The sequence below is a fragment of the Carcharodon carcharias genome, chromosome 5 (assembly GCF_017639515.1).
Source record: "Carcharodon carcharias isolate sCarCar2 chromosome 5, sCarCar2.pri, whole genome shotgun sequence".
Taxonomy (NCBI): domain Eukaryota; kingdom Metazoa; phylum Chordata; class Chondrichthyes; order Lamniformes; family Lamnidae; genus Carcharodon; species Carcharodon carcharias.
The window spans coordinates 178,275,928-178,303,610 of record NC_054471.1 but is presented as its reverse complement, the minus strand read 5'-3'; the positions used below and the strand labels follow the sequence as shown (position 1 = coordinate 178,303,610).

At 42.9% G+C, this 27,683-nt stretch overlaps 1 protein-coding gene across 8 annotated transcripts in view; it reads left to right on the top strand.

The window, feature by feature from the left end:
• The window catches only part of fam49a (family with sequence similarity 49 member A), a 224,647-nt gene extending 209,827 nt beyond the window's left edge, over positions 1 to 14,820 (top strand). For 6 of the 8 annotated variants that reach the window (XM_041188229.1, XM_041188223.1, XM_041188227.1 and 3 more), the window contains 3 exons: positions 6,025 to 6,151; positions 7,894 to 7,964; positions 11,800 to 14,820. In XM_041188229.1, the coding sequence (XP_041044163.1) occupies positions 6,025 to 6,151; positions 7,894 to 7,964; positions 11,800 to 11,869 (268 nt within the window). In that variant the 3' untranslated portion in view covers positions 11,870 to 14,820. The remainder of the gene's footprint in view (positions 1 to 6,024; positions 6,152 to 7,893; positions 7,965 to 11,799) is intronic. The other 2 variants (XR_005943058.1, XM_041188224.1) reach the window with 2 other exon arrangements.
• The last annotated feature ends 12,863 nt before the right edge of the window (positions 14,821 to 27,683 follow it).

Genomic DNA, 27,683 nt, shown 5'->3' with positions numbered 1-27,683 from the left:
TGGCTGCATGGAGCGCTCATTTCACGGGGCATAGAATTTTGGATATTGTCTTTTCAGAATGTCGCTCCTCTCACTGAGAGGGGTCTCCTGAAACCTCATTTAATATTCTGTATGTAACCCAGGAGTGAGCGGTGTCAACTCTTAGACACAGATGGGGATTATGCTCTCAGTACGAGATGCAACTTCCAGTGAGGAGGATTAGGAGCAGGAGGAGAAGGGCAAGAGGACTAAGGGATCAGAGGGAGGCCCAGGAGGCTGTGGATCCGCTGGATGAGGTCAGAGCAACACCAAGCCCTGATGGTCAGGAGGAGCCTCGAGAGCCTCATCGGAGGCACAGAAGGCATTATGCTGCACCTAGAGTATACAGGCAGCGACTCGATGCCGAAGACGACTGAGCCTCCAAGGGCAACTGCTGCATCCCTTTGAGAGATGCTGGCTACAGAGATTTCATCAAACTGCCTTGGGGGCCACCTGATGCCTGTCACCCTGAAGGTCATGTGGTGCGGAACCTCTCCATGACAGGGTCTTTTCAGGCAGCGTCCAGTGACCTGACAGGGATAATCCAGCTGGTTGCATACCATTGCACCAAGCTGTTTACGAATGCAATGTTCTGGAGGGCCAGCAGTTACATAGTTACACATATAGCCATCAAGGCTCCTGCAGGGGACAGCCCTGTACGTTCATTATATTCTGCGACCACAAATGGCGAGTCATGCAGCTATGTGCCAGATACTCGGGCAGTAGCCACAAAGCCTATATCCTCAGGAATTCTCAAATTCCTAACCTTTTCACCAGCTTGGATGCATTGGAGGGTTGGCTTTTAGGTGATAAGTACTATCCTGTCAAGAGGTGGCTTATGACGCCTGTGGGTGTCCCAAGATTCGAGAAGAGGTACAATGAGAGCCATGCCAGCATCAGGGCCATAGTTGAAAAGACATTGGCCTCCTCAGGGGCTGCATTACAGTACTCCACCTCATAGGTGTCCTTTTTTTTAAGTTCATTCAGGGAATGTGGGTATCGCTGGTTGGGTCAGGATTTATTGCCCATCCCTAGTTGCCCTTGAGAAGGTGGTGGTGAGCTGCCTTCTTGAACTGCTGCAGTCCATGTTGTGTAGGTACACCCACAGTGCTGTTAGGAAAGGCGTTCCAGGATTTTGACTCGGCGATAATGAAGGAACGGCAATATATTTCCAAGTCAGGATGGTGAGTGACTTGGAGGGGAAATTCCAGGCGGTGGTGTTCCCATCTATCTGTTGTCCTTGTCCTTCTAGATGGAAGCGGGCATAGGTTTGGAAGGTACTGTCAAGGAGACTTGGTGAATTCCTGCAGTGCATCTTGCAGATGGACCATGATGGTTCTGGCCTGCTGTGTCCTCCACAATATTGCAATACAATGAGGAGAGACTCTGGAAGATGAGGAAATGCCAAATTAGATCAGTCATCTGAGGACAATGATGATGATGAGGCCAACAAACACAGTGATGCTGCTGGGAATACCCCTGGCTGCAACCAGGTAGATGGCCATGACACCAGGGACACCCAGGTGCAGAACCTGCCTTCGGCGCAGGACGGTATTATTCAGCCCTTGATATGTAGTCAGATGTGTAAACAGCTTTTTTGACTTTTGTTTTTTATATTCAAAGAGCAGAATCATCCCAGATTTGCATAAAATGTGTTAGGCGAGAAAAAAGTCATTTTACCTGCTGGCCACAATTGCAGTTTTTGCACTGTTTTATCCCATTCCTGGAACATGACACCTCATTAATAATGTATTCCCGGGGTACACACTGGATCGCTGGTGAGGCGGCCTCTGATTCGCCCACCCCGCCATTGCCTCAGGCCTTCAGTAATCTGGGGCATCCCTGCACAGAGCTAGCACCCTGTAAGGGATCAGAAGGTGCTGCAAAGTCATGGCTGCCAAAGGGAGGGAATATGCTGCCCCCAGATTTAGCAACACCTCCCTCAGGCGTCTGCTGGACACAGTGGAGGTTGGCTGTGAAGTCCTCTACCCCTACTCTGGATGAAGACCAGCAAGCAAGGTCACCAACCCAGCATGGAAGGTGGTGGCAGTGGTGGTCAGTGCTAACACCCTGCAAAAGAGGACAGTCATACAGTGCAGGAAGAGGATGAACGCTCTCATCTGTTCCGCCGGTCTTCTCATCAGTCTCAACTCACACACTTACAAACGCATCACACATCCACAGGGAATCTCGCACACTGCCAGTTTAAGGGACATCACCTTTCATTCTTTCACATGGACTTCATCTACCCTCATTCTATCCATGGCGCCACTTAGTACCCACACATGCCAGGTGTCCTACTCATCTGGCCTGGCAGGCTTCCTGCTTACACTTTTTCCAACTGTATTCATGCAGGACAAGCTGGCAGACAACAAAAGGGAGAGGTTGCAGACTGGTGGAGGAATGTCCGACACTAAGGCCCTCAGACTTTGAGAATAGAGCCATCCAGCTGGCCCACGATCATCTGGACAGTTCCTGTACTGATGGTGACGTCGGCAGTGCTCAACCAAGTGGGGATCCAGCAGTGTAACATCCGTCAGACAACCATGCTGAGAGTTTGCTCTCCTGCCGTGCATGAATTATCTCTCTTTGTAGGCATATCTGGGAAGCGGCCAAGGAGGCCATGAGCCAGGACCTCGACACAAGCCCTGGAGACAGCTTGGAAGAGGAATCTGATAACACCCGAAATGAAGTACCGTCACAGTGTTCACCCACACCCTTCACCAGCTCAGAGACACGCCTTGGTGGGATGTAGTTCTCAAGTAGCTTCAGGATCACAATCTGGTGAGCACATCACACTGTCTGATCTACAGCAGGCGGCGGCAGGAACTTCTGAGGTTTCCAGCATTCGGAGGACTGCTGGAGGTCAGAAATCTGCTGAGCCCGAGTCAGGTGAGGAGCCTCTGGACTTCTTCATACCTCAGTTGCTGGACCTGCAAAGGCAAGCTTGGGAACATTAGGAAAGGATATCCGCTGTACTCCACAGATTTCAAGGGACAATGGAAGAGTCTTCACTCTGAGGTGATAGCGCTGGCATGCCAATGCACTGAGGTCAACACTGGTAGGATGGCAACAATCATCGGTCCTGCACAGCTGCACTGGCTGAATTCTATCACTGACACTATAGTTGGCCTCTGGCACTGCCAACGCAAGAGGAGTGTGGGGCAGCTCAGTCTCACTCCAACTTCCCCTTCTTCTCAAGGAGTCAGTCAGGATCCCTCTGGCACCCATAGGGAGGAGGATCAGCAGGTGTACACTCTGGGGCCATCCACCCAGTTGACTCCGGGAGTATCCGGCCCATCTGGATCCCCTCTTCCTGTGATCCTAGAAGCTCCAGCTCCACTGGATGAGGAGCGTGCCACTGCCAGACAGCAGGCTGGGGTCCTCGACATCTCGGCCCTTCAGAGGACACCCGCCAATGTCATCACAAACAGGGCGTTGTAGTCAGTAGGCTGCCTCCACCTCCGATGTTTATGTCGAGGGAGCATCAAAATGTGGCAGCAGGGTTAGGAAGGTTAAGAAGATGTAGCTGCACAGCGTGGGCACGGGTGTTAATCACTTGTACTTAATGTTCACTATTGTAGATATGTCAAGATGTTTCTTTGCCTATGGCTCCTTGTTATGATGAGCAGTGTTCATGTCACTCAGATGTGAAACCTTGATTCCTGCACAAGATAAAAGGGGCGTCTCAGTCCAGGACCTCTTCCCTGTGCAGTGTATATCCTTCAGACTAAAGTGATGGTCCAGCTTCACACTGACGGAACTCTGTGACGCCTGCCCATGACATTCTGGCAGCAATGACGAGCACCGTTGAGATGCAGGCATCACCAATGTATCCAGGGAGTTTTTTTTCTTTTGGCTGAAGGCTGATAAGAAATCAGCTGCATTTAAAGTTTCACGGCTGCATCTCTATGATATGACCCTGATCACAGACTGCAAGCGAGCTGCCCTCAGCCAGACAGGAGTCAGACATTCACAGAGGCTATGTGAAGATCTATGGAGTGTCCTCACCTGCATGTCATCGTCGTCGTCATCCTCCTGGAATCTAGCGACTATTAGGGCCTCTGCTATGTCTCCATGACAGGAGCATTATCACTTAGGATACGTGCACTGTTATCAGCCACACAGCAATCAAACATTCACAGATGCAAGGTGCGGATGTCAGGATTGTCCTTACTGCATCTCGTCGTCATCATCCTCCACAAATCTTGTGGCTATGAGGGCCTCCTGAACGCGCCTGCCTCTCCTGGCCAGTGTGATGGCCTCAACGCCAGCATCCTCACCTCCGAGGACCTCATCATTGTCATTCCCTTTGATGTCCTCCTCATCGGAGGATATGTGCAACTCCTCCATTCCCACCTCAGCCAGGTCCTCCCCGCCGTTGCAGCGCCAGGTTGTGGAGCGTGCAGCAAGTGACGATGATGCGTGACACCCTCTGGGGGCTCTATTGCAGTCCTCCACTGGACCTGTCGAGGCACCACAACCTCATTTTCAAAATGCTTATCGTTTGCTCTACCAAGTCTGGGTCCCAGCATGAACCTCGTTATACCGTTGCTCTGCTGGTGTCTGAGGCCACCACACAGGTGTCATCAGCCACGTCCCCTGTGTGTAGCCCTTGTCCCCAAGGAGCCAAACCTGCAGCCTCTCTAGATCTTGGAAGATATCAGGGATCCAAGACCACTAAGAATGTTGAAGTTGTGGCCACTCCCTGAGAATCATGCGCAGGCCTGTAGGATGTGTTTGTGTTGGTCACACACCAGCTGAACATTTGGCGAGTGGAAGCCCTTGCGGTTGATGTAGTTGACCGCTTGTTGCCAGAGATAAGCTCCAGTTGCCCTGCTGCCCCCTAAAATGCACATTAATTTGCAGTCTGCACCTGAGGGGTGATAAGTTCTTGAGCATTTAGTAGCACTTCATGCTTTTATGTTGCTTGAGTGGACAGAAAAGCTCAGAGGCCCAACTCCAAGCATGTTAACAGGGCTGCAGCTGAACGGTCTCGGCTGCAGAAGAATACTCACTTTTGACGTGCCCCCCCCGGCATGTGCTTCAGCACTTCCTACAGCCTGTGCTGCCTTGCCCCACAGCCCCTGTATGTGCTTGCGTACTTTCTTCAGTCAGTGTTGCCTTGCCCCCCAGCACTGGAACCCTTACCCCAGTACTGCACTGAAAAGCCAATTGGGAAAATGCAACTTGCCTGTGCCCCTGGTGAATGCACAGCCCCACTTCCTTGATGCTCTAAGGGTGATGCTCTCAAAGGCTGCACAAGGTTGTGTGCACTCGTCTCTAAGTTCCCCTCGAAGGTCAGGTCACCAGGTGCATGCCTTTTAATGGCAGTTGTGAAGCCGTTATGAAGCCACACCAACGTGGGCAGTAAATTTGATGTGGGGGGCAGGTGAGCCAGACTGATAATGAGATGCTTATGTCTTGAAATTAGATTCCCAATGTGTGGCAGCGAGCAACCTGGCCCACCATTAACGAGTGGAGCAGACAATCGCAAACTGTTTTCATGACGGCATAAAACCAATTTTTGGCTTTCTCACTATATTGTCATCCCCCTCCACCCACCATGACACCCGATGCCAACAGGGCCAGAAATCTCCAGCCAAAAATGTACTAATAGCATTTGGGCTTAAGAACTGTGGTGAAATGCAGTGAATTATGGAGAAACAGTCTATCATAATGAGTAGCAACATGTACCTTAATTTACCAGTTAGAAAATCTATGCATGAAGCACATTACAATCTTTTGATGACCTAAGGTGCTAAATCTATGCTTGTGTGTGTTTCTTTCTTTCACTGGCTGACGGTGAGTATTTTTTTTTAATTAACTATGAACTTCATCATAAAGACTGATGAAATTTAAAATGGTCACCTGTGTAACTCATAAGTAGCCCACTTCTATAGGTAACAATAGAAAAATACTGCAAAGCAGTTTATTATTCAATGTTGTAAACATTGTTTTAAAATTACTTTCAAGCTGTAATTTTATCTTTTTTCTTTTAACTAGGGAGTACAAGAGCAGGTTCACCAATGATGAAACTCTGCTGTTCTGTATGAGAGTGATGGTCGGCGTCATCATACTTTATGATCATGTACACCCTGTGGGAGCATTTGCAAAAACATCAAAAATTGATGTAAGGAAATATATATGGGAGAAAATAAGCTTCATTATGGTATAAATTATGTCGAATAAGAACGAGAAACAAGGTTATTGTGTTTCATTGGGTCCTAATATACACTCTAATTTTCAGTGTTGATTTTTATTGACACTAGCTACACTCTCTGCTTTCATTTGTAAGATTGAAAAATGCTGCTTTGGATCCTGTCAAACTCCAGGTACTGATAATTGCTGATCAGCAATATCTACCACATCCCTGTTTCGCATTCTCTATATCCATGATCATTCCCATTGGTTCTCCCCAGTCCAAAAATAGCCAATTTCCTTCATTGATATCTTCTACATATTCTTTAAGAATAGCAGATATATCCATTGATGGCATTTTGGAAATTTTCTCACTTAGTCACATTGTAACATTGTCCAACTTCCCCATAGCCAGTTCTCTGACATTACAATCTTTACTACCAACTTGAGACTGAATACAAAACAAACGAGGAGCACCCAAGTGGAGAGTGGAAAGAAGATTTTATTTCCACATTTCAGGCACTTTTAGTTTACAAATTTTGTTCTGTTTTGCGTAGTTGAGAAATGTAGTTTGTTTCTGTCAATCCTCACATCATATAATTCAACAGAATTGATATAAAATTAATATATAGGTGGAGGGCCTTAATTGGGGTTTCACTTGAACATTCATAAAAAGACACTTATTGAAACTGGGAATGGTTGAGTTAGGAGGTATATATGGGTAATGTTTCATTCTAAATAAATACTGGACTGAGTAGATATTGGCTTCAGTACTATGCTTCATAAGCTGGCTTTCTGGACTCTAATACATTAGACAACTATATCAAGTAACTGGATTCCAATTTGTGAGTGAATCAATGGTGCAATTACTCTGTGGACAGGAATAGCCTGTTGCCAGGCCTATGTTACCAATCAATTACCAGTTGCACCAATTTTTGGAGAAAATGCTCTTACATGCTGCTTGATGTTCTTTTTAAGTCAACACGAGAACAGGCAGCACTTTATCAGTATTTTGCATTAAGCATCAGTGTTGGTGGACTGAGAAATGATGGAATCAAAATAAACTGAAAAGGAGAGCTAGCCAGAAGTTATTGCACCCATTTCTATCTATAAAGTTATGCCATTGGTGCACTCTATAAAAAGGAAATGTGATTTAAATAGGAAGAGGGGGAAAAGCAGCAATCTGGAAGATAAATGCTAGATTTTACATCACAGATGTACCAAGACGCTTTTCTTATGAGGTAATTCAGTAGTATTGTTGCTCACAGTACCTTGCTAATATACCAGATAGACATTTGGTTAGTATCAGGCAGCATGCAATATAACATACTCAGGACGCTAATATCAATACATTTTTGATGCTACACTTACTGTACACTTATGTTGATTTGTCAACTCATTTTATTAAATTTACAGTAAAGATTATTTGCAGACATTCAGATCATTAAATGGAAATCCAGATCATTATCAGAAAATGGGTGATTCCCATTGGAGATTGCGATGAATTCTGTTACGGCATTTTAATGGGATTCTAACAGAGTACATTTGAATTGAAGCAAAATCTTTGATAAGATGGAAAGTTTAAATTCTTCCAGCATATTAAAGACCACAACAGGGTATTACATTAAAGTACACCAGCAACCTAAAGAGATAATGGTTTATAACTTCACAGAGAAATATGATAAATGCCTGCATTACTTAATGAAACGTAACCCTGCTTCTGTTGAATCTCAGATGAAAGGATGCATAAAAGTTTTGAAAGAGCAGCCACCAAACAATGTGGAGGGTCTTCTGAATGCACTCAGGTAAGATCTATTTTTTCCCTAACCAGCCTGAAAATGTATTATAGTTACGTCGTATTGGCCCAAACCTGGTCTCGGGATCATGTGAAACCGGACATATGACTGAGATGTGCATCAAGATACTATGGAAGTCCTGATGAGCTGACCTCAGTGGGAAATGCCCAGGACGTTTCATCTTCCAATGGGCAATTCCCCTGATCCCCAGGACCCTCCACAAATGTCTCCGACTCTGAGTTAGAGTTGGAGACCTGGGACAGTTTTGTGCTACTTACCTGAATAATTACCCAGGAAATGTTAGACAGGTTAAAACCTGGTCTAACACCTGAGTAATGTCAGAATTGCACCCCCCTCCCACCCCCACCCCACCCCCAACCATCACCCCCCGGACCCAATCTGACTACCCTTGCAACCTGACCCAACAATGCCCCAGACTTGACTGCTGCCCTACCCACCTGTCACCTCACCCACCCCACCCATTCACTCCTTTATCCATTCACCCATCCCTGCATTCAAACTGGGCCTCCAAACTTATCATATGGCAGCTAGTCAGTAAAAACTGTCCTGTCTTCCCCTCACCCCCTGACTCTACACCGCTGCAACGAAACTCTCTGAGGAATGCTGCATTCCATATTTTTATGAAAGCTGGGCTCAGAAGGTCCCGGAAGAAATGCTGAAAAGTGTTGAGTCAGGGGAATGTTTGACCAGAGCGGCAATCCAATGAAGATCTGGGCCATTTTTTTTTAAGAAGCAGTATTAAGGCATGCTTGTACAATTTCTCACTTTTTTCAATGCAAAATGAGTGTAGTTTACATTATCTTCAGTTGCTTTATACTTCTATCTAATATCTAGTAGTTCCATACAGTTTTAGCCCTGAAGCATGTAAATAATCAAGCCTCAATTTTTCCATCATGTTTAGTTGTACTGATGCATGTATCTGATTGTATGATTTATATGATTGCAAGTATGATTGCAAGTAAAGTAATAGTAGTTCGTTCTAAACTGTTGCATTCATTGTAGTAACTGAACCTTCCTTTAAATAAAATCGTAAAATCATTCATACCATCTATTCTAGCTTAATATATTAGAACTGCAAGCAGTGTTTCAGAATGAGTGTTTCCTTATCTTTCCCCTTTTCTGATTCTTTGTCTCTAAAGGGCGCTCTCGGGTGCATCCCGAGGAGTCCCTTAGGCTTTCCGTGGTTAAGAAGGTACTGGGTGTATTTTGGTGGAGGCAAAGTTGAGGAGTGTCTTTCAATCTGTGAGGTACATCAGAGTTCCAAAAGGAATAGCAGTTTCAGGGATGGCGGGGCATAAGTTGTTGGATGAGCCAGTATTTGCTTTAAAGGGTATGGCTTGATCCATGTCTAGCAGTTAGTGACGTTCTGTGATGCATTTTTCATATCAAGTTTCAAGCCCACTTGAAGGCTAAGGCTTCTGGATTTCACTCTTGCTACATTGAGAAATACAGTGCATGTGTGTTGGGATAGACAGATAGCAGACTTTCATCCAGATTAAGAGTTGTCCCAATGCACACCCAATTTTAAATGTAGTAGTAGTATTGCTGAATTTTTCTGCTCATTGAGACGAAAAATGTTTCTGCTAAAGAATGGAGCACTTTCTTAAATTAGGTGCCCACAGGCACCATTACTCACTCCTAGGACAGGTATTACTTATGTTGGATGGAATTTATTTGGGAGGAAAGATGGGAGGAACTGTGGTGGAGTGCTTGTCGCCATTCTGTCTCTGTGCTCAGAGGTGGGGAAGGTCAAGGCAGCCTTCTCACCCACAGCCAATTGAATCCCTTGTGACCAATTAAGGGCTTCGTCCCACAACCGCCGGCAATCCTGGTGGGGGAGGGAGAGACCCCCTCTGCCACGTGGGGAGACCACCCAGTCAAAGCTGGCAGCCTCACTTTGGGGGGGTTGGGGGTGCCATGGGTGGAATGGGCTCCTGATAGGGCACCTGTGGCCCATGTAGGGGTCCCATGGTGGCAAGGTCAGCCCCTGCGGAAACACCGCCATGCCATCATCAATAACACCCCTGGCTACCTCTCCTGGTGGTGCTGCTGGGACTGAAGAGCTGCCAGACTTCCAATTTACCAGCATAAAATTGGCTGGGACCCCAAGAAATGGCAAAAGCCATGCTGGCCCCAGCTTTTCGGCCTGTCTTCAAGGCCACTGCCGCCTGCATTAAAATCAGCTTTTTAAATGCAGAGCAATATTCCTCGGTAATTTTCCTTTGAGTTTAGAAGTTGGGTCATTTAATTGAGGCATTTAAAATCATAAAGGAATTTGATAGGCTAAATTTTTGTTAGGTGGGGCATATCAAGAGCTTTGCAGCAAAGGCATATGGAGTGGAGGTGCAGATTAGCCATTTTTTAAAATTATTCATGCTTGGATGTGGGCTTTGCTGGCTGGGCCAGCATTTATTGCCCATCCCTAGTTGCCCTTGAAAAGGTGGTGGTGAGCTGCCTCCTTGGACTACTACAGTGTATGAGTTGTAAGTACACCCACAGTGCTGTTAGGGAGGGAGTTCCAAGATTTGACCCAGCGACAGTGAGGAACGGAGATATATTTCCAAGTCAGGATGGTGAGTGACCTGGGAGGGGAACTTCCATGTGGTGTTCCCATCTACCTGCTGCCCTTGCCCTTCTAGATGGTAGTGGCTGTGGGTTTGGAAGGTGCTGTCTAAGATGCCTTGGTGAATTCCTGCAGTGCATCTTGTAGATGACACACTGCTGCTACTGTGCCACGTTGGTGGAGGGAGTGAATGTTTGTGGATGTGGTGCCAATCAAGTGGGCTGCTTTGTCCTGGACGGTGTCAAGCTTCTTGAGTATTGTGGGAGCTGCACTCATCCAGGCAAGTGGGGATATTCCATCACACTCCTGACTTGTACCTTGTAGATGGTGGAAAGGACTTGGGGAGTCAGGAGGTGAGTTACTCATTGCAGGGTCCCTCGCCTCTGACCTGTTCTTGTAACCACTGTATTTATAGTCAAGTTCGGTTTCTGGCCAGTGGTAATCCCCAGGATGTTGATAGTGGGGGATTCAGTGATAGCAATGCCATTGAACATCAGGGGGTGATGGTTGGACTCTCTCTTGTTGGAGATGGCCATTGCCTGACACTTGTGTGGCGCGAATATCACTTGTCACATGTCAGCCCAAGCCTGGATATTGTCCAGGTCTTGCTGCATTTGGACATGGGCTGCTTTTAGTAGTATTTATAGTAAGGTGAAACCAGCTTGAGGACTTTATGCCAGTTCTTATGTTCCTCAGCTTTGATCTCTAGAGAGGCATCCCTGCTGTATAGTATGCTATTTTCCAGAACAGCCATTTCTTTGGTATCCCATATAAGTGAGATTATCAACACTTTTGTGTTAAAATCTATCTAAAGTCAGGCCCCTGAGATGAAAGAACATTGTAGTAGCCTGATGTGTCTTTGCTGGTGCTTTACTTATGAATCATTTGATATTTATATTGCATCTAATATATATCCAAATCCTGTTTAAACTTTGGAGAAGATGTTTATTGATGAAAAAAGAAATTCTGTAACACATGTAAATAACTTTTTTGGCAAAAATTAAGGTGTCCTTGTCTGTTCGTATGAAAGTAAGATCTCTGAGAACTATATTGCATTGTTGTATGCTACTGTTTTACTTATGTGAGGCAGTACTTTCCATAGGAAGAAGAGAAAAAGCTACTTTTAAAAATTAACATTTTAGCCCCCAATTTCCCAAAGATATGGGCACATCCTCACGAAAGTAACAACTGAAAAACCTTGTCTTGTTTATCATGGTTGGTTTGTTCAATAATATGAATATGTTATTGAATATTTCATAGGTACACCACAAGACACCTGAATGATGAATCAGCATCCAAACAAATTCGAACCATGCTTCAGGTTCAGTAACTCCTTGGGCAAGAGGATCTCTGTCCTGACCTCAGAAGATGTACATGTTTACATAATTTAATACAAGTTGGTGTTAATACTTATTTGTCTTATTTACCATAACCATTCCCTCCTCACCACTTAACATATGAAGAAAGACCTTTATAATAAAATTGGTGAATGGCAATTTTCTTTTTTCTTTTTAAATAGCATAATATGAAGCATACCTGCAGCCTTATATTTGATGTTGCAAAGTGCAGTTTGTTTTTGGCAGAATTGATGTACAATGCTGTTTTGCTCCAGTATGAATTTCTCTATATTACCATAAGACCCGGTACATCTGCAAATCTTCTTGTAAATTTTGCTAGTTTTTAGTGTCTTAGCATTCAGGGAAACAGTTCTTACTGTGACAAAGATCAACACACAAACTTGTTGATTTTTCAAATTGTCTTACACGTGTTTGGTCAGTCAGCTACCATGGGCATAGATCATTGAGATATGCACCTAGTTCCATCTGGTGCTCGTGTTTGGTTGGAAACATGCTTTTGTGCTTTGAAGAGATAGCATCTCTTTTACTAGCCTGCAGCAAGGAATTTATGAATCACTTTTACACTCTCTTAGCATATCTATCAGTAAAAAAATGAACAGAATATGAAATTTGAAAAAGGCCGTAACAGTAAAAAGCCATACCATTTTAACTGCACTATTTCTGTGCTAACATTTCAAATCAGACAATTAATGGATTACAGATGATTTTCTTTTCTGAATTTCACAACACTTAAGTAAGATTGTAAGTCTAATCTGGACTTAATGGGCATTCCAAATATATCAAATTGTGCATTTTCCATTATGTGCACTTTCAGCTAAAAGAAAGGGGAATACAATACACATGCAAAAAGATAAATAAAATTGATAAGCAACAGGGAACATTGGTACAAGGTCACATGCTCTTGGATGAATGTAATTTCAGTCTTTGCCAAATATGTACTACAGACTGATGAATCAATCTTCTGTCCAAATGTTATATAGAAGAGTGTTATGCTGCAAAGTGTTATAAAAATACATAATTTTAATGATTGAGGACAAATATTAAATCTGGAATAATATCTGCAAAAAATAACTAGGGGAAGCAAAATGCAAGGAAGGGAGAATGAACAAAATAACTTTAAGGAAAGTTATATAGGCCTATAAGAAGACGGTCTGTTTCTTTAACTCCTTCACTGGTGCAAAACTATATTTCTATTTCAGCATATTTTTTATACAAGCAATAAAATTTCATGTGTTGCATTCTGTGAATGAAGTGCACATAAATTAAATGCAATTTAATAAGAATTATAACAAAATCTAGCATACATGTATTCTACAAATAGGGAATATGTCGCAGCAACCCATATAGTAATATTTGTTTCCATAAATGTGGCTGAGTGAATAATCCACAATTGATGAAGTCATGAATAGTCAGCATCATGTGTGAAAGTATAAATTATAGTACATGCATGCCAACAATATATTCTATTTATACCACAGGTTTACCATTGTTAAATTTAAAAAAATAATTTTATCTTCTCTTATTAGGGTAACAATGGTAGTAGGGATTTCTAAGGCTGCCTATTTGGTCATGCAAGCTGGCTCTCGTCTCCTTGAAGAGGTGACTAGCCACCATCATGAACTGAGGAAAATATCCTTGGGGCAAGTACGGATTCCCCTCTCCAAGCATTATATTTTACTTACATGTTATACATTTGAGATTCTAACTCAAATGGCCCATTGTCCTTCTGAATATATTTTTTAAATGTGAGCAAAGTTAAAGTTCGCAGGTTTGATTTTTATTGGCCACCTGAATGCTCAAACTCTTGTTATTGTGAAGCATTGTATATGTATATGAGGCCTCTCCATTACATTTGGAGTAACTTGCAAAGAGTATAAGGTTGGAGTTAGTTGAGTATTAAAATTTTATAAGATTTTTACTTTCTTAAAACACAACTAGAATAATGCGTTACAAATCTAGAAATGTTCAGTTATTTCCATGGTAATGAGTATTTTATTGGGAAAATGGCAGCAAAGTTGCCTGGACCAAGAGTGGTAATATAGTAGGTCCAACTCTAGCAATTAATGTTGCATACCTGTGGAAAAGTGAAAATACTTTCATGGTTTGTTATCAACACCACTGGTACAAGTTAACACTTGTATAAATAGCCTACAGAATTTAGTGACAGAGTGGCAAGAAAGGGGGTTAAATCTGATTGCATCCATTTGGCAACACGACATTAGGTGCCTTGAGAGCTCTGCCGCTACAATTTGATACGGTTTAACACTGTGACCGATTTGAGCCAGGTGAATACTACTGCAGTGTAAGATGTCAAAAAGGACCCAAGCTCATCATACTTTGTAGTAGTATGTTGGGATGGGTTTAATTATAATGTCAGATTCAAGAATGTCCCTTTTAAACAGGCAAAAATTTTACTTGTAAGCCCATAGAGTCTCAATTCCAGTACTAATGATAGAATTTCTTTTGTAGTCCGGCCTTTAATTAAAATTGCAGAGTTGCCAGCACAGTATTAGAAAGTCAGCAACTTTTGTGAATACATGATTATCACATTCTGGCATTAAATATAAGTTTGAGGAATTATTTGGCAAAATTCTGTTTTTTGAATGGTATTTTGAATGCACTGGAAAATGGATATGTGGCTTAAATGCATTCCCCAAAGAAGTAATATTGCCACTTTAAAAAGTGTGTAAAGTTGGAACATTGATTTAAAGGGTCAGGCCTTTTAAATGGTGGCAAGACACTTCAATTCCATAGTACTAAAACTGTGTTCATCTTATGTGAGATTTGCTATCTTATTCCACTTTGATTTATTGTTGCAGTTTAATATGAGTAATAAAAGCTTTGATATTGTTTGTGACACATTGTATATTGCTCTGTATTTTGAATTCTAACTTAAAATGGATTAAAAACAATGAAAAATCAATTTGTCTGTTATAGCTATTCTTCCTTAAAACAGCATTATTACCAAGAAATACCACACTTCAAAACCCATTCTTATGCTGGAAATTTGCTAATTCAGAATTTATCCAACCTATTAAAATACTGGTTTGACAGACTGGATTTTTTAAATTGTTTATTTTTTTTTTGCCTTTTTGCAGAGACAATTAGCATATTATAGCTGAAACCAGCTATTTTTGTACATTATGAATATGTGAAGTTACCATAAAATTATTAAGTGCTTTTGTGTTCTAAATGAACTAAAAAGTGGTTAATATTACATGTACTGCTCAAAAGAAATGTTGGTCCTTGGTTTTCTAATTGCAGCAGCACTCATTCCAAACCTTGTATGAAATACTTGCTGATATGTCAAGAAGAACACACATGTTTGAAATGAACAACAGGCAGGTCAGCATCTGAAAGACAAAACAAAGTTCAAGTCACAGATGTGACTGAATATTTTTTGAGCAACGTTTACACAGTCAGTCACGTGGGTAGAAGCCTTGTCACATGCATCTTATATGTGTAAAATGTGCAAAATGACAGCCAACTTTGGTGACTAGCGTCCTACACCCCATTCAGCATCGGCACCAGTGTCTCCACATTGGCAAAGACACATGCCCAAGCTCCTGCCTGAAACAAGCATTAAGCCTCTTACATTTGTAAATAAGTGATCCAACACTGGTTTCAGGACCCTGCACTCAGTTGGTTGGCAGTGAACAGAACTGGCTTAGGCCTACTCCTCTCAGGATACTTCAGCAGTTGCTGCACCCTAAGCAGTTGCAGCTACAAACAATCTTTTTTTTTTTAATATTCACTGTGGAGCCAGTAGGGTTGCTGCAGGCCTGCAATCAGTTCCAAGAGCTCCCTTCTTGGGCTTGCCTTAGGGTTGCTGCCAGCAAGGCAGATCAATCAAAATTAAAACCTTCCAAGAGTAAACCCCACTGAGGTGCTACCAGCGCAGACCTGAGGACCTTTTATGAATGAGCCTTGGGCATCTGATTTGGGGTAAACGTCTTTGGTTATTTGCCTGAAAGCTTGTTCAACGTTGTGGCCCATAATTTCCAATCTCCAGAGGGGATCATACCCGGGAGGTACTCCAGAAGATGCTCTGGGTGACCTTCAGAAGTCCACATACAATGACTGCACAGAAATTGCCCGGGAAGTTCAAACTTCTGATTGGCAATTACCCCGCAGTGGGAACCATCCGATACTCTGATTTAAATCAGAAATTTCTGATGGTCCCGACTGCCTTAGCAAAATAGTTACCCTGGAAAAGTTAGAATTAAAACCACTTCTAACTCCTAATTAACTATAGTACTGACCCGCCCTCCTCATCCCTCTCCCCCCTAATACTGACCACCCGAACCCCCACCCCACTAACCATCCCACTTGGCCTACTCCCCTCTCTCACCCCCCAAACTGACCTGATTCCCCTGCCAACTCCTCAGCCTACTCATTTACCTTACACACTTACCTTCTCCCTGGCTTCTCTTTTGGGTAACCTTTAAACTTACCTGGTCTACAGCAGTTAGTGCTGTAAAAAGGGGGCATGAGTTTCTTTCCCCTGACAATCCTACACTGCACAGAAAGTCTCAGGAACCCGCTGCTCTGTATTTCTCACTTGGCCTGAGTCGGAAGGCCGGGCGAGAAATGTGCAACTCCATTCCAGTGTAAGTAAAAAGGAGTGGAGTGGCAATCCGAATGTGATTGCCACTCCTTGGAAGTTCTGGCCCAATGTCTCATAGGAGCCTTGCTGCAAGAGGATATATTACAATATGGCTTAGAGGTTGGTTAACAGACAGGAAGTAAAGGATTAAGGTCAATGTGTGTTGCTCAGATTAGAGAAAATTTGGAAGTTGGGTACCTCAGGAACATAGCTGTCAGGCTACTCCTCGTCTTCATGTTTTGTCTGTTTGCACTTAAATTTTGTAAATGCTGCAAAAATAAGATGATGAAAAAGAAAGATGGACGACTCGGCTGCAACCTTGATTTCAAATTCATTCACAACGAAGATACATCCAGACCTGTGAACATACAAAGTCCCTCCACATGAATGTGGGGATGCTGCCAACACTGAGGGAACTGCACTACAGATTAGGCAAGCTACAGACTGACGGAGCCACATTCACAGAATCATGCCTATCAACATTCTAGATTCTTCATCACTGTCCTTGCATATTTCCATCTCACTGGTCAGATCGAAAATCTAATTGACCTCACCCTTAACAGCTGCCATTTGCAGATGTTCATGCCGTTCTTGGTAGAATGGTTTGCCGCTAACTGTGTGCATATGCGGCATCTAAAATGTTCCATGCAGACCTCGACTCCTGTTAAATGTCCAAAAAATTTTTAGAGACTGCACATTGATAATTACTGGCTGCACACATCAATAGAATTTTAAAGGGAACGGTGACCATCATTTATTTCTTGTGATGAATACTCCATTGTGCCATGTGACTCTATCACAGTGCTAAATGGGATAGATTAAGAACAGATTAATAACTTTAAACTGGGCATCATGAGATGCTGTGCACTGTCAGCAGAATCTATAACCTCACATTTTTCAACTCTTTCTTGGACTCGAACTCAAGTTCTGTCGAAGGGTCATGAGGACTCAAAATGTCAACTCTTCTCCGTCGATGCTGCCAGACCTGCTGAGTTTTTCCAGGTAATTCTGTTTTTGTTTTCTATAACCTCACAGCCTGGCATATCCGTCACCTCTCCATAATCATCAAGGATCAAGGCAGTTGACCAAACCTGTTTCAATGAGTACTGGGGAGCATGTCAGGAACAGCAGCAGCCATACCTGGAAATACATGTTAAACAGTAAAAGCAACATAGAGCTAAGTGATCCCACAATCAACATATCAGGTTAAGGCTCTGTACCCCTGTCGCATCCAGTTGTGAATAGTGGTGCACAATTAAGCAACTAATGAGAGGAGGAAGACCCATGAACATCCCTGTTCTCAATGATGGAGGAGCCCAGCATATGTGTACTAAAGACCAGGCTAAAATGTTCACAACCATCTTCAGCCAGAAATAGCAAGTGGATGGATCCATCTTGGCCTCCTTCTGAGGTCCCCAGCATTGCAGAAGTCAAGTCTTCAGCCAATTCAATTCACAACACATGGGAGCAAGAAAAGGCTGTATGCAAGGGGCACAGTGAAGGCTCCAACCCCTGACAACCAAGCTGTAGTGCTGAAGACGTGCTTCAGAACTAGCTTTCCAGTACACCTACAACACTAGGATCCACCTGAAAATTGGTTGCACAATATGCAGCTCCATTGCAACCCCTCATAATGATAGTCTGTGTCCACATGCAACAAGACTTGGACAATACCCAGGCTTGTTCTGATAACTGAGAATGAACATTTGTGCCACACCAATGCAAGGCAACAACAAGCAAGAACCCAAAAATCTCCCTGCGACATTTAATGGCAATATCATTGCTAAGCCTCCCACCATCAACATTCTTCAGGTCGTCATTGACCAGAAACTCAACTGAAACAGCCACATAAAGAGCAAGGGCTGAGGTATTTTTATTTGCTAAGTGGCTCATCTCCTGACTTCAGAAATGCTCTCCACCATCTACAAGGCACAAGTCTGGAGTGTGATGGAATACTCTCCAGTTTCCTAGATGAGTGAACCACTGGTGCACTGTAGTTGAAGGATACACTACAGCAACTCACCAAGGCTTCATCAACAGTCTGATCTCCACTACCTAGAAGGTTAAGGGCAGTAGATGCATTGGAACACGATCACCGCTAAGTTCTCCTCCAATTCACACACCGACTTTGAAATATATTATCATTACTGAGTCAAAAGCCTGGAAATCCCAACCTAAGAGCACTTTGGAGTACTCTCATCACATGGGCCACAGCAATTGAAGAAGAGATGTGATAAATGTTGGCCTTACCAGGGATGCCCATATCTTAAGAAAGATAATTTTAAAATAACTGGCATCTTACAACCGACGTTTATATTTAAGCTCACCTGGAACTTATATTTTGGCGACTCCATCACCAACCATGCCAATGGCGCTTTAAAGTTAATATTCAGAATTTCCTTGCAATCACAGAACAATGATTAACTTCAACATTCCTTTAGTACTATTGAGGCCTGCTCATGCTGACAGGACTAATGTTGCCTGAGCAGATCATCAGAAACATGTGACAAATATCTATTTAGTTTCAATTGGAGAGTGTAATAGTGCCATTGAAAAGTTACAGTACACAGCTTCCACAGTCAAGTAGCACTTCTACACTGCAACCTGTGGAATTAAGTACGCACACTGTTGAGTGTTGACAAGCCTATTTTTCAACAAAGAAACTTGATAGTTGTTAAACTGCCACTGACCTTTATTTAACTGCTGCAAATAAAAAGTTATTTCACTAAAAGGGTGTAAATTAAATTGAGATAACTGGAAACTTAACATGTTAATTCTATTGTATCTGTTGCCACTTTTATTGAAATCCCAAATCTTTTCTAATAATTGCATTCATTTATTCTCTGATGTCACTTCTTAATATCATTTCGTGGAAAATTAAATCAAATTGCACTTAGACTAAATAAATCAGCTGTGTTTATGAATTCCTCAAATTGGTCGCTTTGTCAAAACCCCCTCAAAGTGGTTAGTCAAATATGTGATTGGGATGTAGAACAATCTTAGAACTGATCCTGTGACAGTTTGTGCATTTATCAGAATTTGGAGATTGTACAACTATTTCTTTAATGAACATTGTTATTTCATGTAGCATGTAATCCTCAACTTTGTCCAGTTTTGAAAGAGAAATTTTCTTTTCCTTCCGGTGAAAGTTACTTGGTCTTTGCTTAATGTTTCTAAAGATTTAGAAATCATAATGTGATGAGCGGAGGGGTATTCATTTGTGTCTGGCAGCTACATGGGAGTTTGTACTCTTGCTGAAATGTTGAAAATAAATAGACTTTTGACGAATGTGTAATCTCTAGATCTAGCATAGGGATCCAGTGGCCTTATCTTCAAGTATTCATGCAAGAAGTAATTTTCCAATTGTCCTCAATTTTACATTGCCTGCTGGATTTTTTGGGCATTGGGATGCTTCTCTGCCAGCTAAAACAAGGTGGCACAAAGTGTGGCAGAACAAGACCTGCCACCAGAACCATGGTTGAATGTACCAGCAGTTTCTGCTGGGGAAGATGGCAGTGTCTGTATGATCTCTAATGGCATTTTTAAAAACTTATTTTTGCGCCTTCAAAATGATTGATAAAGACTGACTTTGAGAGCAGGGGAACTTGACAATTCCAGCTGTGGCTGCCGAATTACCCCTCTACTACATGACATACCAATTCTCAAAACCCTCACACTGAGGTATTGTTCACATTACAATGTAACTGTAGCTGCACCAAAAATTCAACACTATATTATTCATTATATGAACTCAAGTGGGAAGACCTCACTATGGTGTGGCATTTAAAAACAGGAAGGAGAAACTGGTCTTGATACTAACTGCAAGCTTGGGAGGGAGCAAGGGGAAGGGTTTGTGGTCGGGAAGCAATCCTATGCCACTTTAATTAGTGGGCTTCTCGCCCAGAGGCCACTAATTGGCCACAACATGTTCTATTGCCATGTATGAAGGGCCGGTGCAGGAGTCAATGGACCGTGGACCTCCGGGTCGGCTTCCCACACCCTGCCGAGAAATGTAAAATTCACCCCATGATGTTTTAATATTCATCACTGGTTCTTAGTATTCACTGGGAAAAGAGCAGGAAAATTAATGATTCGAACTTAAGTAAAGCCACAAACGTCTTGTTACAAAGAGCAACATTGGGACGTGTGCAAAGTTCTGTTATCCTGATTTTTGGGAGCCTGGCCATGCTTGGTATAATTTTTAAATCATTGAATTATTTCTAAGAAGTTGATACATATTTCAATGGGTTTTAAAAATAATTACAGCATTTTACTAATAAAACAGAAGAAATATTTAGCATGCACTTCATTCTCTGAATGATTAAACTCGAATCAATAAAATGCATCCACTTATAATGGGAAAGACTCACATTCATTATTGTAATGGGCACCGTCAGTGGAACATTCAAATGACTTCAAGCAGAAAAGGATCATCACCATCGTTTTATAATCTAATTAGATTATAAAATTGGTGCATCTGCACACCTTTGTTTCCTTTTTCACACTCTGACATCGCACTTTGGCAGGAGGTTGAACAGCAACATATTGAAATGGAAAAGGTAGTGAATTCCTCAATTGAAGTTAAAATGGCTAGAAAACTACCAATGGGAAATTACTAAGAATTTCTGAATGCCAAATGACCAGACTGGATTACATATCTCTAATAAAAGATAGAAAGTAAATCAAAGCACCATTTTTCTCCTGAGTCTGCAAAGAGTCAAATATGTTTTCTAGCATCAGTACATGTTAAATACATATTTCACAACAGAAAATTGTTTTTGCTTGCTTTCAGTATTTTAATTCATCTTAATGTATAGGCTTAATCTATCTCAAAAACCTGAACTTGTAAAGGACGCTTTTCCAAGAACAATCAACTTCACTTGTGCTGATCGGCATCAGAATCCTGCAGTTAGACATTTACAGTGCAGGAACACTCAGTGTAAGATCATCTTTCCACATACTGGCCTGAATTTTTTGGATGCCAGTGTCTTGCTTCCTGCCATCCAAAGAGTTGGGGGGGGGTGCGGAAACACATCCCTGCTGACTCCAAGTGCCCCGCAGCCATTCCACGCTCAAATAAGCGTTAAGTGGCTGCAGGCAGGCCTTCTGCCCCCCACTCAGGAGGATGTCCTGCCTCAGAGAGCTGCCGGCCAATCTGATCAGCCAGTAGCTCTCCAGTCCCTGCAGCGAAAGCGCTGCAGCGGACAGAAGAAGTAGTGCAGGAGGACGTCGGAGCCTAAGCCCGGGCATCAGAGGCCCAGGTGAGTTCAAGGGATCCCAGGGAGGGTAGGGAAGGCCTGTGAAAGGGGTGATCGGGGTCTTGGGGGAGAGACTGGGGTGGGGGTGGTGCAGGAAGGCCCGGAGGCCACTGGACCTCAGGGGGGGGGGTTGCCTGACTTCGGAAGGGGGCTTCTGGTGGAGATGACTCACCCCTCCGCCCATGTCCAAGATGTAAATGTGCCTTTTTGGGCTTCCCCCATGGAAGTTCCATTCTCCTGTCATCCTAAAAATTGAGGCTGGGTGAGAAAGGGCCCTTAAGTGGCTAATTAGGGCCTCAACTGGGGCAAGGGCAGGCTTACCGTCTGAGAAGGCGCATTGTCCTCCCCTGCGTAAAGTCACTGATCAGGGTGCTTGGGAACCAGGAGAGAATTCCATTCCAAACAGAAACAGAAAATGCTGTAAAAACTCAGCGGGTCTAACAGCATCTGTGGAGAGAAAGGCAGAGTTAATGTTTCAAGTCTTCTTCAGAACAGTCATACGGACTCGAAACATTAACTCCGTTTCTCTCTCCACAAATGCTGTTAGACCTGCTGAGTTTTTACAGCATTTTCTTTTTTTTAGTCTCAGATTTCCAGCATCCGCAGTGTTTCACTTTTATCTTAGGGAATTCTGTCCCTCTAATTTCACGCTAACCCCCCCACCCCCTCAACACCTCCTGTTGCCTAAAAACCCGCCAGTCAGGAAGCGTAAAATTCTGGTCACTGTTGTTTCATATTTTTCCGAATGATTGGAAAATAAGCTGAATAATTAATTTTAAACATTTTTTCAAATGCGTCTCAGATTGAAGCTTGTTATCAGATGCTTTATTTTTACTTCAGAGAGAAGGCTTGGCTTAGAGAGATTACACAACTGGTGTTAATTGTATATTCTGATTTTACTCCCGATTTCCAGCATTTGTAGCTTTTCTTTATTATTTTCATTCAGAATTTTCTTTTGTAGTTGCTGAGGAGATTGTGTCAGGTGTGCTTGAGTTTCCTGATGCTCCACCGCCATTGAGATACACCTCTCAGCTTTTCTGTTTTCTCATAAAAGGAATTTTGTAGGTTCTCTTTAATCTTCTTTTCTCCTGTGAAAACAAGTTCAGCTCTGATTCTCTCTCCATAAATCCCAAAATCATTGGAATTGTTCTTCAAATTTTCTGTAATATTTTCTTACAAATATTTAGGGTGGCCAAAATGTCAAACAATATTCCAAATGTGGCCTCAGTTGTGAGCTACATAGGGGTAAATAAGCTTTAATAATTTAATTAAATGACCATATTTCACACAGATGTAGGCACAAAACAAATGTGTTTTTCTGTTAACAGGCATTTCATTCAGCTTTACACACCTGTAGACATTTTAAGCTATTAATTTACAACCAGAGTTAAATAGAAAGTTAATATTTGTTCACCTTTGCATTTATCCAGACAGACTGATTGTACCACAAGGAAGGGAAAATATCAAGTTTGCCTAGCAAGCACTATCCTTGATAATGAGCAATAACTAACCCTCAGAACAGTTGATGTGAACTGTGTTAGCTGATTGATGGCAACGAAAGACTGTACATAATGCTTCACAGCCACTTGCCTGAGTGTTTATTGATGTATTTCATGAGCCTAATGTTACGCTCCATGTCATACCTAGAAAGTGAGACATTCTTGCTTTTCAGATCTATTTACAACATAGCTGTCATTACTGTAATCTGGTACAACCAACAGTAATTTCATTTGCTTTACTTAACAAGCTATTTGTAGGTTATTATCACTACTGACATATGCTGTGTATGAGAAACATTTTGCTTTCAATGAGGGAGGTAATGCTCGGGTGAGGAAGCACAGTAGACCTTAATTAGTGCAGTTCACCGTCTCCCACCTCAACTTATATTAGCTCTAAGTAAAAACAACAGTCAGAAGTTGTGTTGGTCAACATTATATTCCTTTCTAATGCATTTTTTCCTCCATGTTGTCCTATTGATGGAAAAGTTGGATGACCTGGGCACAGACATCTCCTTGACCATCACTAATGTTTCCCTGTAATGGACAGTGTCAGATTCAAGCAGCAGGGTTGAATGCTTTCTTCCTTGCCAAAATGAGTGTACTGCTTCATGAGGCTCAGCTTTGAACCATCACTGTCGTCTTGCAGCTGAAGCATATGTCAGCTAAGGCTGGAATTTGAACCCAAGCTATCTGAATAAGAATCAAATGATGAGCTTATGAAGTAGAGATTGCATTAAAGTCTTAACATGATAATTCAGACAAAGAACTGAGTGGCATCAAATGTTATGCTATCAGCATGTTACAAGTGATTTCAGCCGTTCTGTAATTTTCTTCCATTATTGATGGTTTTCTGTAACTACTGGGAGGGGAGACCATATTTCATTCACTTAAAATTTGCATTTATAATAAGAACGTGCTGTCAAACTTGTACATGGAAATCAAAATGGTGCTAAAGTAAGCAACTGCTGTCCTTGACCATTCGCCAACAATAGTTTATGGTTTGGCATTGTCCTTATTGAACAGGTTATTTTCACAGCATCTTAGCAACTTAACAACGTTCACAAGATCCAGAAAACAACTATTTTACAATTTTGGGAAGAGGATGATTGGTTTAAATTTCCCTGTACAGAAGAACTAAATCCTGAAGAACTTAGACTGTTTCACAAATGTGGTTTTGAGCCCCAAGGTAAGCAAACTAAACTGGTTCATGTGCCTTTTTTCTAAAAATTTGATGTACGTTGAGCTAGGAATTCTCTCCTAAGGCAATTTCTTGGGCTATTTTAGTTCACCAGCCATTCTATAGCCACAGAGAACATATATGTTTGTCTTTTTTAAAGTGTCAGTTTGGTAATTCAAACTGATTCCTTTGCAAATATAATATTGTCTATTGCTTTTGAAGTTCTTTCCTCAGTCCACTGTTATTAAACATAAACCTGGACTGAGTAATGGAGCAACAACGCCATTAGCTGAGTTGGACCAAGTCTCTCAAACACGGGTACAACCAATCCCCCTGAATGACCATTTCCTATGTCTGGTGTTAAATCCTGTTATATATTTGGCTTGTGATGATGCCAGGATCAGGATTTTTATGAAGAAGGAATAAAAATGGATCTAAATTGCAGACCTTTTTTCCACAATTCAAATCATTCATTTTGTAATTCAGTATAAACAAACAAAGACTAATCACAAGAAGATCACACTCTTTTGTAATTTGATTTTTATTAGATTGTACAGGGAAGATTTTAAAGAGGAGAATAAGAATCTCCTTGTAGCAGCTATGTCCAAGTTCATTTTCCTAAGTTGAGTTGATGAAAGGTGAGGTTGGCTCTGGCAGCCCTGGCACATCTTATCATGACCTTGGCACCTTGGAAAGGTGCCACAACATTTCTGGCCTCTTCTTCAGATATATCACCTTTGGACTGCATCTCCTCCATGCCTTCGCCTGCCAAATCCTCTCCTCATTGCAATACAATGTGTAATGCACAGCAGACCACGATAATCCTGGATACCCTCTGTGTCACGTACTCTGCCAGACCGATCCAAGCAGTGGAAGCACATTTTGAGCAAGCCCGTGGTGCGTTCAATGATAGCCCTGGTCGAACTGTGAGCTTCATTGTACCGGTACTCAGCAGGACTGCAGACTGATGTAGAGCTTTCATGAGCCATATCTTCAGGGGATGGTCCTCGTCACCAGAATCCAATCTTACACGTGGACAGGTACTTCAAATAGCTCTTGGAGCTGGGAGTAGCTTAAGAAGGACTGATGAGAAATTCCTGGGAAACAAGCATGCGACTGCACAGGGTATTTTCTGTGGCTGCAGACTATTTGAACATTGAGGGAGTGAAACCCCAAGCAATTTACAAATGCAACTGGTATTTCCCAATGAGCTCTAATGGCCACATGAGTGCAGTCAATGATCCCTTGCACTTGGAACTGAGTGATGGCCTTGGATCTCAGTGCTCTTGCATCCTGGCTATCAGCACCCGTGGAGAATGATGAAATTGTTGACCCTTCTGAACAGGGCAGTGGTTACCTCCCTGATATGTTTGTGTGTTGGAGCCTGTGATATGCCATACATGTCCCCCATGGGCACTGGAGTGATCCAGCGACATCAAAATTCAGTGCCACAGTCACTTTGAATGCAATTGGCATCAGGTTGCCTCCCATTCTATAGGACGGCAGGTCTTGTGGAAGGAGCGCACACGGTTCAATGACCCCCTCCCTGGATAGCTCAGACGCCTCTGGCATAGAACATAGCTAATGCATGTTCTGAACACACTCATTTTCCAATGAGTGTGGTGCCCCTAACTGCCTGCCTCCTGACCAGCCTCCCCATCTGTCACTGCATCTTGATTACTTTGTGGCCTCTGGTGAGCTACTACCCTCCCATGATGAATAATCTCCTTCTCTGCCCGAGGTTGCAAAAATTCTGCGTATATGAGATTAATTGGGAATCCATGAAGTTAAGTGAATAAAGAAAGCAGGCAAAGATAGGAGCAACTCTGTGTGCAAAGTGGTTTTCATCATTCGAGCAGCTGTATCTAGCCAATGGCAACGCTCATAGATGTTTAAAGCACAGAAGGAGGCTATTTGGCCCGTCGTGTTCATGCCAGTCATCAAAGAATGGGTAGGCAATGGCATAGTGGTATTGTTGCTGGGCTAGTAATCCAGAGACCCAGGGTAATGCTCTGGGGACCCCGGGTTTGAATCCCTCCACGGCAGATGGTGGAATTTGAATTTAATAAAAATTTGGAATTAAAAATCTAATGATTAGCATGGAACCATTGTCAATTATTGCAATGTCCTTTAGGGAAGGAATCCTGTCGCCTTCACCCGGTCTGGCCTACAAGTGATTCCAGACCCTCAGCAATGTAGTTGACTCTTAAATGCCCTCTGAAATAGCCTAGCAAGCCACTCAGTTGTAACAAACCACTACAAAGTCACAAAAAAGGAATGAAACCAGACGGACCACCCAGCATCGACCTAAGCACAGAAAGTTACAACGGCAATCACAGCCCTGTTGACCCTGCAAAGACCCCCTTACTAACAACGGGCTAGTGCCAAAATTGGGAGAGATGTCTCACAGACTAGTCAAGCAACAGCCTGACATAGTCATCCTCACGGAATCATACCTTACAGATAATGTCAATGAACCATCACTGTCCTGTCCCACCAGCAGCAGCAGAATTGTACTCAAACACAATCTAACCTCATGGCCTGGCATATCCCCCACTCTACCCATTATCATCAAGTCTGAGGATCAACATCGACTCTGGAACCCATGAAATCGTATAGTTTCAGGTCAAACATGGGCAAGGAAATCTGCTGATTACTACGTACCGCCTTCCCTTAGCTGATGAATCAGAGCTCCTCCATGTTGAACACCACTTGGAGGAAGCACTAAGGGTGGCAAGGATGCAGAATGTACTCTGGACGGGGGAGTTCATTGTCTGTCACCAAGAGTGGCTCAGTAGCACCACTACTGACCAGGCTGGCCAAGTCCTAAATGACATAGCTGCTAGACTGGGTCTGCGGCAGGTGGTGAGGGAACCAATAAGAGGGAAAAACGTACTTGACCTCACCCTCATCCTCACCAGTCTGCCTGCTACAGATGCAAGTGTCCCTGATGGTATCGGTAGGAGTGACCATTGCACAGTCATTGTTGTGACGAAGTCCTGCCTTCACGTTGAGGATACTCTCCATCGTGTTGTGTGGCATTACCACCGTGCTAAATGGGATAGATTTCGAACAGATCTAGCAACTCAGCTGGTCATCCATGAGGCCACTGTGGGCCACCAGCAGCAGCAGAATTGTAACCTCATGGCCTGGCATAGCCCCCACTCTACCCATTACCATCAAGCTAGAGAATCAAACCTGGTTCAATGAAGAGTGCAGGAGAGAATGCCAGGAGCAGCACCAGGC